Below are 19,735 nucleotides of genomic sequence, written 5' to 3' on the forward strand. Positions count from 1 at the left end.
TGGCACAGAATTATTGTACTCTTCAATTCACCTTAATATGTACTTTAATATGATGTAAAGAAGCGTATTCTAAGACTATTTGCAATTGGTCTTTTTTGCATACCTCCAGACTGTCCCGTTTTTAGAGGGACAGTCCCTCTTTTGACAGCTCAACCCACAGTCCCTCATTTGTACTGGAAAGTCCTGTTTTTCTCTGCACTGAACAGCCAGAAAAAGAAACAAAGTTTCTAACTTAATTGGCTTTTGGCAGAGAACCCAGAACAGTTACAGCATCAGATAAGATACTTTTGTAACAATTTGAGATACGCAAATAAGTAATTGTAACAATATAAGATAACATGTCACTTGGGAGAAGTGGTCGTGAAAAAATGGGCGTGGTCAAAAATTTTATTTCCAAAATATTGGGTGGTATGTTTTTTACCTATCCATTGTTGTAAAGCAACTCCAAAGTCTTTTGAGCATTTTAAGTGCTATCTGGTTGCCAGGGCTTATTATCAATAAAGTAGCATTTTGGAAGTCAATAATAGAAGAACAGAAGATAAAGATAAGTAATGAACAATAACCCTCAGTTAGTCTATGTTGTGGTACAAGACAGCATTTCCCAGTTGCATGTTGGAAGGCTAATTATTTAAAAAAAACAATAAAGACTAACTGAAAAGTTCATCAAAACAAGTCATATAACATGGCAAATAAAGGTAAACATGATCTTTAGTACTACCAACAATAAACCTCCCACTGCAGATAAAACTTATAAAAAAGTTACCCGTGCTGCGCATGCTCATAACATGTAACTCTTCAGCGTTCCCATTGGCTCACTTTGACAGTGTGATAACAGCAGTGCCCGTGTGAGTGGTCAACAGGGAAAGGGCGGGGCTAGAAAGTAGCTGGGATTGCCATGTTGCTGCACCTTGAGGTTGGGGCTGTCTCGCTGTAGGGGTTGGGATTGCTGTTGTGCAGGCTCTTCGTGAGACACAGAGAATATCGTCTTCGCTGGTGACGACCTTAGTAGCTATGCAGGTTGGTAACCAAAGACATATAATAATATTACGGGTGTCTCGCTTTTAATGTGTCATTAGCGCGTATACAATCTCGTTAACACTTATCGCTGTGAGCGCACCGCGAGTGCACCAATATGGCGGCTGGAATGCTATCATAACATGAAACAGGGGTGTGTGGTTATTAGCGCATTTCCTGCTTCCTTGTAAAGGTGTAGCAACATGGGCGCCTCCCGCTGATTGGCTCTTTGGGGGTTTTGGTTGCTGGGTGCATCAAGATGTCTTGTTTCCGGTTCTGTCTACTCAGCAGGTTCAGAAGAGGCCTGTGAAGAGGGTTCGTGCGGTAGCGGCTCAATGGGATCCACGGTGTGTATTTGAGCGACCATTCTGGCGGGGGATAATCTAGCACTTGTCTTTATCTCTCCCTGCTGTTTCTTGTTGATGACGGTAATCGTTAAACTAATTTGTGTACCAGGACTTTCAACCTGCGGGCCGAACTCTTCTAATAGCCTTATCTCTCGTGTTGTTTAGCCTTGACATGGGGAGGGATAGTGTAACCAGCTCAATTAGAATGTATCTATTGAGCAGCCACCCACTCTTGAATTGACTATTGACTATTATATAGTGTAGTACATACTAACTATCTGTTAGGGACTTCAGCTCTGCAACTGGTAGAAAACCTGTCGTTTGTGGGGCGTGTAGAATTAGTATAAAATACCAGCCAGGTGACAGCCCTGATGTTGGATCAGACTTGTGCAAACCCAGATGATGACGAATTACAATACAACACCAACATCAGGCTTTTAGTAGCTGCTGAGTTAGGAAATTCAGCCCCTTTGAGTTGCCAGTTGCAGACTTGGGTACTTTTTTTTTTGGATGGGGTGTGGGTTGATGAGGTTTAGGACGATATTAAATGGGTTGTTCACCTTCAAAATACAATTTCAGTTAAGTTATTTTAAGATTGATCACTATAAATAAAATATTTTTTTTTTTTTTGGGTTTTCCAAAACTGAAGTTTAAAATGTAGGGGCCTATTTATCATGCTGTGTAAAATGTGCAGTGAAACATAACCGGTGATGTTGACCAATCGGCAATTAGATTTCAACTGTTAGAAAACAAAGGCAAATATCTGACCAGCGAAAACTCAATTCTTCGGTCAACTAATCTCCCCGAACTGCCTCGGATTACATTCGGCATTCCTTAGTCGCCCGAAGTTTCGTCATGAGGCAACTTTGGGAGACTAAGGAAAAGAAAGAGTTCCGAGTGCCATCCCGCCGGCAATTTACATTCTAGCCGGTGGGAAGGCAGTTCGGTAGATTAGTCGCCCGAAGAAGAAGCGATTTGTTGCTGTATGACTAATGTCCCGAAATAGCAGCGTGTGTCTCTGCCCTTAAAGGAGATCTAAACCCCCCCATGGTGATAAGTCCCCACTGGTCCTCCTCCGCGGCAGGGTGGGGTATCAGTGGGGACTTATCACATGGGGGGATTTAGTTCTCCTTTAAAAAGTGTTGTTCACCTTTGAGTTAACTTTTAGTATGATGCAGATAATGATATTCTGAGACAATTTGGTTTTCAGTTTTTTGAGTTCTTTTAGCTTTTTATCAAGCAACTCTCCAGTTTGCAATTTTAGCAATCTAGTAGCAATAATGCATTTATACGAATAAGAGATTTTAATATGAATAGGAGAGGCCTGAATAGAAAGAGGAGTTATAAAAAGTAGCAATAACAATACATTTGTAGATTTACAGAGCATTTGTTTTTAGATTGGGTTAGTAACCCCTATTTGAAAGCTGGAAAGAGTCAGAAAAAGAAGAAAGCAAATAATTAAAAACCTATAAAAAATTAAAATAATGAAGACTGACTGAAAAGTTGCTTAGAATTGGCAATTATATAACATGCTAAAAGTTTATTTAAAGGTGAACCACCACTTAATTGTTTCTGGTGTTTTGCCGCTCATTAATCCAGGTGCAGATTCTGAACTGTTACAATTTGCTACATTCGTATATACATTGCTCAGCAGCATCTGTGGAATATTAGCAACCATTGTATCAATTTTAACAGCTGTCTATAATGTCATTCTGCTCAGCAGGGCTAAAGATAAGAAATGTGTCAAATAATGTCAATTTAGAACAGTTTACCATCAGTGATTCCCTCCCTGAGCTGCTGTACAAAGATAAGAATAATGAAAAACTTCAAAATTAGAAAAATGGTCACAAATAGATAATTGCAAGTGGAAAAAAACCTTTATTTCTGGTGAACTATCTGAACACAACTGAACTGAAAAAAGTGTTGGAAGGTGAACAACCCCTTTGCTGTTTTGTGTGTTCTGAAATCTCCCAACTGCTGGCATCATAAGTTTGGCCTTATAACAGGCTGTTTGTTCGGAAAGTCCCTCTGTTATGACAGGGGTAAAATATCTGTTTTGCTTGGAGGCGAGGGTGTGTGGATTGTTGAAACAAGATGCTGCAAGTGTGAATTGAAAGTATTTGATGCAGTCAAAGTCTTGAGAGGAGGTATTGACAGCTGCCTCGAGTGCAAAGGAAGTTTCCCTCCAGGGGGCACAACCGTGGGATGTTTGTCTGCTGTGTGAAATGCAAAATAAAATGTTTATTATTTTTTTGGGATATGTGATGCCTTAACTACATTATCATTGCTACCTGTAAAGTACTGCTTCCCAGTATATATTCTTTCATGAATACATTTCTGATGACTTGGGACAGTCCAGCCTAATATTGTCTCCCACTGTTTTCCAGTTACTTATTGTACTACTTTTTGTGTAAGGATGTTCTGCCAGCCTCATCTATCTTCACATTGGTAAATACACTGTAAATTCTGCCCCTGCTACAATAATTGCAAAAAATGCTATCCTTCCTTCTGTTTTGTTGCTGCTGACCCACCCATATTGCTTTAAAATGCCAACTAAAGTTGATAAAGTGAATGATAACCATGAGCTTGTGGCTATTGATAGCCTTTCCCAGTTGTAAGTGTATAATGATTATTTTACCTTATCAAAAGCTCTGTGGACTGCTTCGGTTTGAAGAGAAGAATGGCGGCATGTGTACCTTTGCCAGAGACAATCTTTGTTGAGTGTGCTGATACCCTTATGCTGCTCATAGAAAAAGTTGCTTTTCAGAACTGCTGTTCACTCAATTTCAGATATGAAACAGTATTTTAGCCATTCCCCTGTTTGAGTCCACAGAGGATACTCACAAATGTGGGTATTCGGTAGCTTGCATGTAAGAATAGCAGATATGTATACAAAGTCTATGGACCTCAAAGGAGGCTTCTCTGCCTGATTTATCACCTGAGGACAGGGAATATGCTGATCATATGAAATCAATTAAACTTTTATGGCGGCTAATCTGGTCACCTTTGCTTTTGTGTAGAGGACTGTATGCCAACAATTGTTAACCAATATTTCCATTTGTAAAGCTGGCAATACATAGGGCAATATTGTTATGGGATTTAACCTTATTTGGCCCGTAACCCGACTGGCATAATTGTCTCCAAACTTGTAATCTTGCAGTTGTAGACTGCTTAATATAATTTCCCCCATTCCGTTCCTATTGTAGCTGTATAAAATAAGATACAATTAGTCAGCAAATACCTGGGAATATAGCTTCAAGCAGTCAGTAATTTGCACCTCATGGCCAGATATTGAACAGAGGATTATTTAAACTCTAATTCCACCCCTAATTTTTTTTTTTTTTTTTTAATCTTCTCGAATGGAACCTAGGTGAGCTACAATAATCTCTACATTTTATACACTTACTCCCTATTCTGGGGTAGTGGACACAGAATTTTGATTCTCACTAAATCTCCTTGGAGGAGCTCAAGCTGCTCACTAGCTAGCCCTACTCCTATCTATCACACCTAGTGTGATCTACGACAGAGTATATCCTTAACACTTATTAGGCCTTCATAACCTACATCCAATCTAGCCCCCCTGCCTGCCCAGGAGTAATCTCTCAGAAAGGACCCAGAACACGTGTGCTCCATCTTATGTTCTTTAGAACAGTGTCACCCCCTGGCCAGTTTTTTAATTGCTAGGAACATACTTTACCCCTGGAAAGGGAAACTATTTCTAATCCATGCTAATGATTCCCTTTAGTTGCCAATACTTTACGCTAGGGCCTGCTTAGCTGACCAAACTTTAGGGGACGGTCTGAGTAAAGGGCAACTATTTTATCAGTTCTCTACACAGGAGTAAAGAAGGTAAGGTTTAGCTACAAGAATTTAAAGATTACATGGCTTTAAACTAAAGTTTCCTAATGTTCATTTTGCAGTGACTGTGATTGGTGGCATGGAAGAGAGATGCCAATTCTCCGTGGGGAAATAAACCAGGTGAGTTTTACTAATGTAAAACCGTTTACAAACCTATTGATACCTGATATGAAACTATCTACTGGAAATGAGAGATTTGTCTATTTTGGACACTTTGATCATTTACCTCCACGGACCATAACATTTGCAAGCCTCACTATTTGCACATGCACTGTGCCCAAGTGATTACAATCACAATATTAAAAATAAATATATTGACTTTAATATTATGATTGCAATACATTACTGAGAATCTAAAACATGTTATTGTTTAATTATACATCATCCCATTCTTGCAAAGCTGTGAGGTCTGTTGAAACACACTGAAGCTGTGGGGTCCATGACAAAAAAATAAACTGCAAGTGTTGGATGAGGTTGTTGCTTTTACCACATACATTTGGCTGGGCCTCTATCATCTTTAAAGGGCAAGTCAACCCCAAAATAAAAATATGCCTAATAAAAGAAAACATTAATTCTAAACCACTTTCCAATATATATTTATTAACAATTGTCAGTGCATTTAAAGTTATTTGTAAACACGATTGCTATTAAAAGCAGCATTTGCTCAACTCCTGCTTGTTACTTTTTAAACACTGTTGCAAAAGTTTGTTTCCTCGGGAAAGACAGGTATGTTAATCAGCTGCTTTTGGTGACACACTGCTTTTGATACATATACAAAAAAATTAAAAATCATAGAAAATTTGTGTATTGCAAAGTTGCTTAGAATTGTGTTTTTTTTTTTATAAGGCAAATTTTTATTTTGGGGTTGACTTGCCCTTTTTATATATCTTTATCATTAGGACACAAACAGCTAAAACCATATGCAAACTATTGGTTTGACATATCCAGGATTCAGGATCCTGGAGTCCCACTGTGCCACTGATGCCTGGAGTTATAGCACAACATGACACTTGTTACAGGAAAAATACCTTCCACCCTAGTGACCAAATTCACTGCTGTTTTTATCCCAGACTGGTGACACGTCAGCAGTAATTTTTCCCCCCAGGTTTTCCATTAACCTGATTTAAGCTTAAAGGGATACTGTCATGGGAAAAAAAAAAAATTTCAAAATGAATCAGTTAATAGTGCTGCTCCAGCAGAATTCTGCGCTGAAATCCATTTCTCAAAAGAGCAAACAGATTTTTTTATATTCAATTTTGAAATCTGACATGGGGCTAGATATTTTGTCAATTTCCCAGCTGCCCCAGCCTGCCAGAAAGCATTTCTCTCCTAGCAGCCTGCACTAGGAGAGAAATGCTTTCTGGCAGGCTGCTGTTTTTCCTTCTCAATGTAACTGAATGTGTCTCAGTGGGACATGGGTTTTTACTATTGAGTGCTGTTCTTAGATCTACCAGACAGCTGTTATGTGTTAGGGAGCTGCTATCTGGTTACCTTCCCATTGTTCTTTTGTTTGGCTGCTGGGGAGAAAAAGGGAGGGGGGTGATATCACTTCAACTTGCAGTACAGCAGTAAAGAGTGATTGAAGTTTATCTGAGCACAAGTCACATGACTTGGGGCAGCTGGGAAATTGACAATATGTCTAGCCCCATGTCAGATTTCAAAATTGAATATAAAAAAATCTGTTTGCTCTTTTGAGAAATGGATTTCAGTGCAGAATTCTGCTGGAGCAGCACTATTAACTGATTCATTTTGAAAAAATTTTTTTTCCCCATGACAGTATCCCTTTAATATGTCTGCAGTAGTGTAAGCACCAAAGAAAGTGCTGTATTGCAAATGCATGTACCCAGCCATGGGCGGGTGCATTCTGATGTATTCGCAACTTCCAGTATTTTGGGCTTTCCTAAACACGATATACTGTTGCAGCTTTCCACAGCATTGCTTCATACTAAAACCATGAGTGGGTTTTTGGTGAACACCTGTTCAAATTCTTGATCCCTTTGGAAATGCAGGAAATAATATCTTATGGAAACCCAAGCTGGAGCTCCACTTTAAGCCAGTATAAGTAATGCTACAATCATATTTTTTACAGTTAGATACCAGCACCATAAACTCGCATGCAGTAGTACACAACCAAACTTTCAAAGCACCATACTAGAAATAAGCATACTTTACATTGCAAGGCCAAAAAACACCCCTAACCATAAATTGACCCCAGAAAACCATGTATTTTGACAACCTACACCATTTAAGAAATTCGAAGAGTAAATGAGTCTTACCAAATTTCTAACTAAATAGCTTTAAACATTAAAGGTATTCAACAAGAATCTAAAATTCACATCAAAGCTTTTCTCTCCTTAGGTGTAAATATAAAACATGAATATCAAGGACATCAATGCACTTCTGAACAGTTTGATGCCTAATATTAACATGTCAAAAAACAATTACAGAAAGAAAAAATAAGGAATCCAATAAAATAAAGTAAAAATATTTAAAAAAATTACATTTGTGGTGGAAAATCCCAGTTCTACTAGTTCTTTCTGTAGAGTGAATATTTGTGCCAGTAAAACAGCAATGCCAGAATGTGGAACTGAAAAGGCAACAATACAATTATGCATTTGTTTTAAGCAATGCTATTCATATTGGACAAAAACATTCAACACAGTCTCCATGTCTTTTGTCCCACCCAGAGCAATTGCTCTCCACGGGCCATTTGTCCCCTTGCTCTCCTTGTTTCCTAGGGTTGCGGGACAGAGCCCAAGTGCCTCAGCTTCTACATCAGCATTTATTTAAATAGAGCAAGCAAGTTATGCCACTTTTTATAATAATTAATGACAAGGTTTTCAAATTAAAAATAGAATCAATGGGCCTTGCTCAAAAGAGCATACAATCTAAAAGAATCTTCTGTATTGCACTGCGGTCCCTTTATGCACAGACTGAATATTGTGTGGACTGTGGCACATAAAGCTACATACGTATCTGCCAGCATACAATCCACACTGATCTGTTTAATCTGAAATTCGAGGTCTATGCTGTGGATATTGCTCTAATTATTTAGATGGCCATGCCTAATTTTTGACCACTCACACTTAAACCAATTCCTAATTGTTTTACTGATTTGATGGGCATAATGCCAAAATGTCTCCAGAGCACAAAGTAGCAAATTGATTGTGCATCTAATTGGGGACTGCTATCTCTGCTGACCTCTGGGGACCCTGCAAATTAGTTTAGTTTCATTTGACTTTCCATCCATCCTTTAGCAATGTGTTAGCAGCCACATAAACCAATGGTGCTCCTGTTTCATATTAGTCTGCTGGGCAGAGGCTGGGGCAAGGTGCACTCATGGTACATTCAAATTCTGTGTAGAATGGCAGCTCTGAATATGCAGACAGCCCTATAGAAGTATGGTGTAATAATGCTGCTGCACTGATGATAAATAAACACTATTTAATCATTCTCAATAATAAAAGCATAAGTGGGGGTCTAATATACCTTTTCCTAAACTTACACTCTTCTCTCTGTGCATGGAGAACTGCCCTACCCTGTGCCTCTCTCTTGCACATAATTGGCAAGTAGTACTGGGATAGTGGTAGCCTGTCAGAGTTATATAAAATTAGAGAAAGTACAGGTACCACTCCTGTGTGTAAATGTCAAGTAAACAATGACACTGTCAGACTGTGAGTTGCTAGAGCTACTTCCCTGGAAAGAAATCAAAGTACTGCACTTGCCATTTTGTAGAGCCCACCTCTTCCACAGTATGTTGTCTAACATTTCCCGTGGGCCTGCACTCGGAGCTCCTTCTATAAATAAATTTGTATGTTGGGACTCCCACTCACTTATAGCACTGTTCTCTAGGATCGGACTTGGGAATGCCAAGGGCTACTGCAGTGTGTCCATTTAAAGGGGTTGTTCACCTTCCAACACTTTTTTTTTTTTTAGTTCAGTTGGTTTCATATAGTTCACTAGAAATAAAGATTTTTTTTTTTCAATTACTTTCTATTTTCTATTTGCGATTATTTTTCTAATATTGAAGTGTAAAGTATAATTTTTCACCTTCTAAAGCATCTCTGGCAGGGGGGTCTCCGACCCTGTAAACTGTTCTAAACTGATACATTTAGTTGATACATTTCTGTCAGGGAGCCGGGAGCTCCCTCCAGGGAGGATGTCTGGATCAAGGAGGAAGCCCTCTTGAGGGAACAAGGTCGCGGTATCCAAAGGGTTAAACGGAGAATAGTCAGGATCAGGCAAGAGTTCACAGGCAGGCAGAATACAAACAAAGTCCAAAGTCCAGGCAAAGGGTCAGGATACAAGGCAGGAACAAGATTAGGCAATAAGGCACACAGGAAACCCAGGATATGCTTCAGGAAAGTAATCCTATTCTTGGGCGCCATTCTGGCGTCTAGTTGGAGTTTTTATTTTCAAATTTGGCGCCATTCTGACGTCATTGACGCACTTGCGCCGACGTCGGCGCGCTGACGTCATCGCCCGGCGCCGCTACCCACGTGGCGGCCATGGGCGCCACCATTTTGGGAGCGACGCCGGCGAAGATGGACGCGCCGCCCGGAGCTCCTGGGCCTGCTCCGGGCGGCGATCGTTACAGTACCCCCCCCCTCACGGGGGGCCTCTGGACCACCAGGACTTGGCTTCTGGGGAAACTTGGAATGGAACTCCCTCACCAGACGAGGAGCGTGAACATCACGGTGTCCTTCCCAGGAGCATTCTTCAGGGCCAAAGCCCTTCCACTGAATGAGGTACTGAAGGGACCCTCTGGAGATTCTGGAGTCTAGGATTTTCTCCACCTCGTACTCGAGTTGACCCTCCACTGAGATGGCAGGAGGAGGAGACTGACCGCCAGAGAACCGGTTGGTGATGGCGGGTTTCACCAGAGACACGTGGAACACGTTGGGGATTCTCATCTCTGGTGGAAGCTGGAGTCTGACAGCCACAGGGTTGATTATCTCCAAGATGGGAAATGGTCCCACGAATTTTGGACCCAACTTGGGAGATGGTATCTTCAACCGGATATTCCTGGAAGAGAGCCAGACATTATCACCCACCTTGTAGAGAGGAGAGGATCTTCGACGACGATCCGCGAAAGTCTTATGAACAAGAGCACTCTTCTCTAGGTTCAACTTGGTCGCAGCCCAAATAGCAGACATATGGACTGCGGAGTCGTCAGCAGCCGGGACGTCAGATAGCACAAAGTCTTGGGGAAAAGCTTGAGGATGCTGACCATACACCGACATGAACGGAGACCTTCCTGTAGAGGAATGACAAGCATTATTATGAGCGAATTCCGCCCATGGGAGGAGATCAGACCAGTCATCCTGGCAGAGGGATACGTGGTTCCTCAGGAACTGCTCCAGGGCTTGGTTGACACGTTCAGCTGCCCCATTCGTTTGCGGGTGGTATGCAGATGAAAACTGAAGAACAATTCCCAGGTCTTTGCATAAGGAACGCCAGAACTTGGCAGTAAACTGGGTGCCTCTATCGGAGACGATCTCCACCGGGAAACCATGCAGGCGGAAGATGTACTGGATAAAAAGCTGGGACAACTCCACCGCAGAGGGCAACTTCTTCAGAGGGATGAAATGGGCCATTTTGGAGAAGCGATCAATAACAACCCAGATCACAGTATTCCCACCGGAGGGAGGAAGTTCGACAATAAAGTCCATAGAGAGGTGCGTCCATGGACGAGAGGGTACCGGCAAAGGCTGTAACAACCCACTGGGGCGGGAATGGCTAGGCTTAGAAGTGGCGCAGACATTACAAGCAGCCACAAAGTCCTTTACATCCTTGCGGATATCAGGCCACCAGACTAGGCGCCTCAAGAGTTCAAGGGTCTTAGCCGAACCAGGATGTCCAGCTTGCCTGGAGCAGTGGGTTTGTTGCAGGATGGCCAGGCGAAGTTCTGGAGGGACGAAGGCCATGCCAATCGGAGTATCTTGAGGAGCCGAGGACTGCCCAGCCAGAATCTGGTCGGCAAATTGGGGATACAGAGAGGCAATGATCTTGACTGGTGGAATGATTGGTTCCTGTCTCTCAGGGTCACGGTCCACCGGAGTGAAGCTACGAGACAAGGCGTCGGCCTTCAGATTTTTGGAACCTGGGCGATAAGTCAAAACAAAGTTAAATCGGGAAAAGAAAAGGGCCCACCTGGCTTGTCTGGGATTTAGCCTCTTGAGGGACTGTATGAACTCCAGATTCTTGTGATCAGTGAAAATCTGGACAGGAATTTCAGAACCCTCCAGGAGGTGACGCCATTCTTCAAGGGCAAGCTTGACTGCCAAGAGTTCTCGATTCCCGACGTCATAGTTCTGCTCTGCGGATGAGAACTTCTTGGAGAAAAACGCACAGGGGTGCAATTTTCCATCAGAGGAATGTCTCTGAGACAGGATAGCTCCGGCTCCGACTTCAGAAGCATCAACTTCGATGCAGAAGGGTAGTGCAGGATTGGGATGTCGAAGAACAGGAGCGGACATGAAGGCCTCTTTCAAGGACTGAAAGGCTTCTATAGCAGATGGAGGCCACAGGCTGGGTTTACCCCCTTTTCGGATGAGGGCCAGGATAGGTGCAATGCGGGAAGAGAACCCCCGGATGAACTGTCGATAATAATTAGCAAATCCGATGAATCTCTGGATTGCTTTGGTACTCAGTGGGAGAGGCCACTCCTGGATGGCCGACACTTTCACGGGGTCCATCTCAAATCCCTCTGGAGAGATAATGTATCCTAGGAAGGGGATCTTGGATACCTCGAAAACACACTTCTCCAACTTGGCGAAGAGAGAGTTCTTCCTCAGACGAGAGAGTACCTCCTTCACCTGGGAGCGATGACCTTCAAGGTCCTTGGAAAAGATCAGGATGTCGTCCAAGTATACGACTACGAACCTTCCTAGGAGATCTCGGAACACATCATTCACAAACTCCTGGAAGACGGCAGGGGCATTGCATAGGCCGAAGGGCATAACGAGATATTCATAGTGCCCATCCCGAGTGTTGAATGCCGTCTTCCATTCGTCACCCTCCCGGATGCGAATGAGGTTGTAGGCCCCCCGGAGATCTAACTTGGAGAAAATCTTTGCCCCTTTCAGCTGGTCAAAGAGCTCGGCAATCAGGGGCAGAGGGTATCTGTTTTTCACGGTGATCTTATTCAGACCCCGATAGTCTATACAAGGCCGAAGGCCTCCGTCCTTCTTCTCCACGAAGAAGAACCCAGCCCCTGCAGGAGAGGTAGAAGGGCGGATAAACCCCCGCTGGAGATTTTCTTGGATGTACTCCTTCATAGCGGTAGTCTCTGCAGGAGAGAGAGGGTAGGTGCGCCCTCTGGGAGGCATAGCTCCAGGCAGGAGTTCAACCGGACAGTCGTAGGAGCGATGTGGGGGAAGGAACTCTGCAGACTTTTTACAAAACACATCGGAAAATCCCTTGTAAGTGGAGGGCAAAGTCTTTAATTCCGCAGAGGAGACATTCACCTTCTCGAGGGGTTTTGGCGGAAGGCAATGTTGCAGGCAAAATAAACTCCAACGAGAGATCTGCCCAGTGGACCAGTCTATGGTGGGGTTATGCAGACGTAACCATGGAAGACCCAATATCACTGGAGTAGAAGGACAGGGGATGATGAAGAATGAAAGTTTTTCTTGATGCAGCGCCCCAACTTGTACAGATAGTTCCGCCGTGAACTTTGTGACGAATTCAAACTCCAGGGGTTTGTCATCTATGGCAGTAATTCGCAGGGGAGAAGACAATGGAAGCAGAGGAATCTTCATGCGTTCGGCAAAAAAGGCATCCATGAAATTGCCATCCGCTCCGGAGTCGAGGAAGGCCCTTTCGAAGATAGACTTACTTGCCAGGTGAATCTGCAAAGGAAGGAGAAGCCTGCGTGAATTTTCTTGATACTTCTCCAGAGAACCTCGAGTAATGCCCCCTACATAAGAAACCTGAGACATACCTCGGGGTACAAAACTCTTGGCTTTGGCAGGACAGGCGTTGGCAAAATGGGAATGCCCACCACAGTATAAACAGAGACCTGCCATACGTCTTCGGAGTCTTTCCTGCTCGGAGAGGCGAGTCTTTCCTACTTGCATGGGTTCCTCCAAGGGAGACATCGACACATGGGTCACAGGAACAGCGGGTGTTTGCAGAATCGGCCTTTGAAAGCGAGGGGCCAACATGGGAGAAAATCGTCTACTGCGCTCTCTCTCCACCTGGTGCTCTCTGAGACGAGTGTCCACCTTAATGGATAGAGCGATCAACCCTTCCAGGGTGTCAGGAGTCTCTCTGGAGACGAGATCATCTTTGATGCGAATGGATAGGCCTTGGTAGTATACAGCCTTGTAAGCGTCATCACACCAGGAAGTCTCCGCCATCAGTGTTCGGAAGTCTATAGCATACTCATTGACACTGCGGCTTCCTTGCCGGAGCTGCAAGAGACGGGCAGGGGCGTTCGTAACCCGACCTGGAGCATCAAAGACTATACGAAAAGCTTGGAGAAAGTCTTTAACATCAAAAGTCAGCGGGGAATTCTTCTCCCAAAGAGACGTTGCCCACTCCAGTGGCTTGCCTTCCAATCGAGACATCACATACCCCACCTTGGAACGCTCGCTTGGAAACTGTGTGGGTTGGAACTCAAATTGAATTTGGCATTGCGTGGCAAATCCCCTGCAAGCTTGTGGGTCCCCACTGAAACGAGGGGGAGGTGGAATGCGAGGCTCACCTGTCGGGTAGCTTGTGTTCGTGGGGGCTGCCGCCATGGGGGGATCCCCAGTAGGTGGAGCAGTGGAGGACGCAGAAGGCACTTGAGCCAGCAGGACATCGAGTGCTTGCCCAATGCGAACCTGCTGGTTTTCGTAGTCCTCCATGCGGGATGCCAGTCCGCGGAGCGCTCGTCCGACATGAGGTGTGGCTTCCTCAGAAGGATCCATGGCCCAAGAATAATGTCAGGGAGCCGGGAGCTCCCTCCAGGGAGGATGTCTGGATCAAGGAGGAAGCCCTCTTGAGGGAACAAGGTCGCGGTATCCAAAGGGTTAAACGGAGAATAGTCAGGATCAGGCAAGAGTTCACAGGCAGGCAGAATACAAACAAAGTCCAGGCAAAGGGTCAGGATACAAGGCAGGAACAAGATTAGGCAATAAGGCACACAGGAAACCCAGGATATGCTTCAGGAAAGTAATCCTATTCTTGGGCGCCATTCTGGCGTCTAGTTGGAGTTTTTATTTTCAAATTTGGCGCCATTCTGACGTCATTGACGCACTTGCGCCGACGTCGGCGCGCTGACGTCATCGCCCGGCGCCGCTACCCACGTGGCGGCCATGGGCGCCGCCATTTTGGGAGCGACGCCGGCGAAGATGGACGCGCCGCCCGGAGCTCCTGGGCCTGCTCCGGGCGGCGATCGTTACAATTTCTTATCTTTGTCCCTGCTGAGCAGAATCATTGAGTTTCATTACAGGCAGCTATTAGAATTAATACAATAGTTGCTAATACTCCATAGATGCTGCTAAACTGTATCAACTAAATGTTGATGTATCAACTAAATGTTGTAAAATTGTACCAGTTCAATATCTGCACCTGAATTACTGAGCTGCCAGGCTGAAATACCAGAGATAGGAACATTAAACATTAAACTTAGATTTTGGAAAAACTGTAAAAAATGGAAAGTAATTGGGAAAAAGTCTTTATTTCTGGAGTACAATCTGAAAACAACTCAACTGAGAAAGTGTTTGGAAGGTGAACAACCCCTTTAAAGTGATACTGACACTAGAAAATATCTTTTCAAAATATTAATCTACATTAACTGTTACATATAGGTCATGTTGATAATTTTTTGCTGTTAGTTCTGCTTTTGTAAGTTTACTTAAAGTTCATAAAAAAAAAAAGAAAAGTTTTTATTTCTGGTGAACTGTCTGAAACCAACTGAACTGAAAAAAGTGTTCGAAGGTGAACAACCCCGTTAACAGCTGATAGGGGTGAGAAATTGACACTTGCAGCTGTCTGCACAGGTGCTGTTTCCATGCAAGAAGCAGCTAAAGGGATTCTCCATCAAAATATATATTTATATTATATACATGAATTAAAATACAGTGGATTTAAAGTTATTTGTAATTGTAGTTGAAAGCACTTTTTTATCCCTTTCTGTTCTCTGGTTCAAACTTTTGAAACACTGCAACTGGTCTGTTCTCTTCCAGGCCTGTTAATCGGCTGGCTTATGCTACATTGATTGAAGTCAAACAAAAACAGCTATCACTTTCAAAAGCAAATCCATTTGCAAATAACTAGCCTAAAGCATAGAAGAGGGGCTTGGGGATTGACAGCTGAAACTTTTTAGTGACTATATAAAAGGTATGGGTGTTTGAATAATGTGGGGATTTCATTATTTACAGTACATAATTGCATTACAAGTTATAGATAATCTGGAACATTCCCTTTGCACAAGGGGAAAAGGCAGAAAGCCAGTGTTGGATGGGTCCCCACAGGCAGAACTGCATTAAAAACAAAAAATATTCTGTATTGGAATTGACTTCATGAGCTCAGAAATACTTCTGAAAAGCATTGTCTGTGAACATAGTGCAAAGAAGAAACTATGTATGTATATAAAAATAAATGTGATGCAGAAACGGCATCCTTTGGAGTAAAAAGAGGACTATCTGTCGTGTTGACGTGCTTTGTTCTTTTTTTTTTTTTTTACATTTTTGTGGCATTTGCTACATATAATAATGCAACAATTCACAATGACTAAGTGATTTATTGGCAATCAAATGCTAAGGATGATAATGATATGATAATGAAGTTTACTCTAGTCTACATTATAAAAAGTCATGTAACCATAAGCTGGCCAGAGACCTATCCTAGCTGCCAAATGTAACAGAAAAGTTGTGACACCTTATGGGGGAAATTTACTAAAGGGTGAAGTGGCTAACGCTGGCGAAAATTGGCCAAGGAGATAGACTCTGGCGCAACTTTGCACTCTAACGTAGAAAGGAGTTCCTCAAAAAAAAAGTTGAACATTTTTCTAAGTCCCAAAAAAGGCTGGCGTTTTTTCCTATTTAAAAAGTGATAGACTGAAAAAAATAGTACATTTTTTTTGGGGTACCCTCCTTCACCCCTACATTTGCTAACATATGGCTCCTAAACTATACTGTGGGCACATGTGTAGGGCATTATAACAACTTTATATAATTTTAATAAGGTTCCCTGGCCTTGTGTAATGTATTTGCTGCAGCATACACGGCCATTGTACTTTAACTGCCCCCGAATGCTAATTAGCCAACGGTAGCGTAACTTCGAACTGCTGAGCGTAATTTCGCCAGCATTCTGTACCCTGTGCGCAACTTCGGATTATCGCAAATTTACGCCTGGCAAAGTGTTGCGATGTGCACAGAGCCAGCGCTGGTGAATTTTCGCCAGTTAGTGAATCTGCCCCTATGGGTATTGGTCACTTCAGGAATTAAAGGGACAAAAATCCTCTTTGGTCCCTATAGGCATAATAACAAAATAATAAAAATAAATGAAGCCCAATAATCTCAAAGAAAGATATTTTATTGCCCTTTTTATTCATAAAATGAGCTGCTTGAGAAAGTCCTGTGAGGCAGAACGCATTGCAGAGTTTGTTTTATAGTTTGAGCACATAACCCAGAGAGACTTAAAAATGCACACTTGATTTACCATGTAAAGAAGTTACAAAAGTTTGAGGGAGACTATTGAAGTTTGTGCAGCGGTGCCATCTTGGCTGTAAATTGGAGACACCAGTAGAAGCACACGTTGAGCGCTAAACAGTGGTCCGCACTTGTGCAAGAGATACCAGGGACACGACACTTCTGAGACAACATTACCCGGTGGCGAGCGCTTTCCATTTGTTGGGTGGAGGGAAAGTTCCTATAGCAGGAGGGAAGATGGACGCCCCCTTTAAGCTCCTTTCTATATAGTGTCTGGGGAAAAAAGGATCTCATGCTATGAGAGACTTGTTGTAATACAGGAAAAGCCATTTTATAATATAATCTCTTTTTGTAATATAATCTCTCCTTGGTGTCTATTTCCTCCTAAATGCTCAGATTCAGTCTAAGTACTTTCGACCATTTAAGTGACTGCAGCATTGGTGCATGAACAAATATTATCTGGTTTCCTATGGAATCTGTGTTATAACTTCTGGATTAATTGGAGAGACTTAGAAAGTTTTTTGAGCTAAATTAATTAAGTGGTTGCTATGGAATCTATGTAGTAACTTCTGAATTAATTGGAGCAACTGAGGTGTTTTTTTTTTTTTTTCTTTTGTGTTTAATGAGTTGACTATTTCTGATTGTTTATCTATGAATTTTGGATACTTCCATTTGATTTATTATAGTTGCTCGTGATTCTTGATGGATATGGCTGCAAAATGCTTCTGTATTGAGCTTGTTATCAAAACTTCCTTATCTGATTAAATAATAGATATGTCTGATGCCTAACAAGACCCTACATGTCATTCCATTCTCCTTTATTCACATTTTATGCAGTGAGGGTTGTAAGACATTTGTTTATTTGTATTTTACTTTAAAACCAATAAAATCGCATATATTTATAAAAAACCCTTTTCAGTGTGCAAATTCAGTTATTGGGTGGAGATCCCCTTTTTACAGTGGACATAATGGCGCTTGGATAGCCTTCTTCTAATATTCACCGATAAGCTTGGTGCCCAGTGTTAGGAGGATATGGCAACCTTCCAATCCAAGTAGAAAAGAAGCACACTGGCACAGTGCTTTTTTTCCTTTACAGATAACAACATAATCTTTGACTAAAGCTGGCCATAGATGCAAAGATCTCATCGTATGAATCGAGGATTCGTACGATTTTCGAACCGTGTGTGGAGAGTCCCGACATTTTTCGTCCGGCGGAGATCGGTCGTTTGGTCGATCGGACAGGTTAGAAAATTTCTGTCGGCTGCCGATAATATCTCTGCGTGTATTGCCGATCGTATGATTTTCAGTGGGAGACTGTCACTAGCTTTGGTTGGATAGATATCGTACGATTGCTGTCAGGGGCAGAACATTGCTGATCTGTTCTTTAACTATTCTGACTGGTAAGACTTTGATCTGAATGGTTAGTGGCGGGTCGGGAGATGGGAAAGTCCTATCGTATGATGATTCGGACGATCGGATCTTTGCATCGATGGCCAGCTTAAGCCACAGGAACAGGTATCTTTCCCCTCTATATGTAGGGTAAGAGTAACCTTTTAGGGTAAGGGCACACCTGGAGGTTCAGGGAGATTTAGTCACCCTGAATCTCCAGGTGTGCCCTTACCCTTGATCTTTTTTTGTATTTATAATTCAATGTAACTATTTGTGTCTTTTAGGTAATCTTGTTCAAATGTATCAGAATTGTCTTCCACTATGGGACTGGCACTTCAACACCGTTCCAATTTACACAGTGTGAATCACAGTTTGCTATTATGGACTTTTAAAATGAATTGCCTTTTAAATTAATTCCTACAATTTGAAGTTATGAAAACTATCTTGGAATTGATGAGTTTTGTATTATATCAATTTTTGTATGTATTTTTTCACATTGTATTCTACTTAATTGATTCCAATCACTTTAATTGGTCTCCCTTTAAATGTATCCTTACACTTTGGTCCACTATGCTTGACGTTGCACTTCCGCAGTAAAAATTGTTTGCAAGGGCTTGCCCTGGAAATACACTCCTTGTGTGCTGCTTTTTTACTTAGAGATCCCCTTTAGCACTGGCTACATATGGTCACCATTTATAAATATAATATAATAATACATCATAAATATTAATAAATGCTCATGCCTTACAGATTCTGCATGTTCAAGCAAATTCCTAAATTGCTGCTATAGGTACTTGGAGCACATTGCTCTACTTCTAAGGGGTAGCAATGTGCTTCAAGCGCCAATAGCTCTTCTCTCTTCATTCAGGAGTTCGGTGTCAGATAGTCATTGACAGTTCGATCCAATATATCTTATAGTGGGACTCCTTTTGCCTAGAAGATGTATTAGAGCTCATGCTATTAACATCACCAGACATCATATCTCTCTACATACAGGATTTGTGCAAAAGGCAGTTGTTTTGTTAGATTTTGTTTGTGCTGAAGTCAGTGAATTAGCTCTAATACATCTGCTAGGAAAGGAAGCCCCCTCTGATCAGATATATTGGATCTTACTGTCAATGATGATCTGACACCCAACTGCTGCATAAAGACAGATTGAAGAGAAACAGATGCTGACAGAGGGATAGTGAACAATGCAGAATATTTAATTGATTGTATTTAGAATGTTTATTATTTGAATAAGATGAAGCTTATATTAAATTTCCCAAGCCACCCATAGCAGCATTTCACCAATATGAGTATTCGCACCCCACAGGCCACTGGACAGGAACGGATTAACTTAATTAGCCTATAACATCCGCCCCACTGCCTTCCCCTTTTGTCTTTTTCTTGTCCAGGCCACATATAAGCTTACTAATTCCAGGGGCTCCTCTCTTTTTCCCCTGATGCCTCCTAAAACGCTCCCCAGACGGAATAGCTGAG

General features: G+C 42.3%; 1 protein-coding gene across 1 annotated transcript in view; it reads left to right on the forward strand.

The window, feature by feature from the left end:
• The first annotated feature begins 896 nt into the window (after window positions 1-896).
• The window catches only part of mrtfa.L (myocardin related transcription factor A L homeolog), a 60,054-nt gene continuing 41,215 nt past the window's right edge, over window positions 897-19,735 (forward strand). The window contains 2 exon segments of the mRNA NM_001096759.1: window positions 897-1,017; window positions 5,282-5,339. Of these exon segments, the coding sequence (NP_001090228.1) occupies window positions 5,310-5,339 (30 nt within the window). The 5' untranslated portion in view covers window positions 897-1,017; window positions 5,282-5,309.

This window comes from Xenopus laevis, chromosome 4L, assembly GCF_017654675.1.
Source record: "Xenopus laevis strain J_2021 chromosome 4L, Xenopus_laevis_v10.1, whole genome shotgun sequence".
Taxonomy (NCBI): Eukaryota; Metazoa; Chordata; class Amphibia; order Anura; family Pipidae; genus Xenopus; species Xenopus laevis.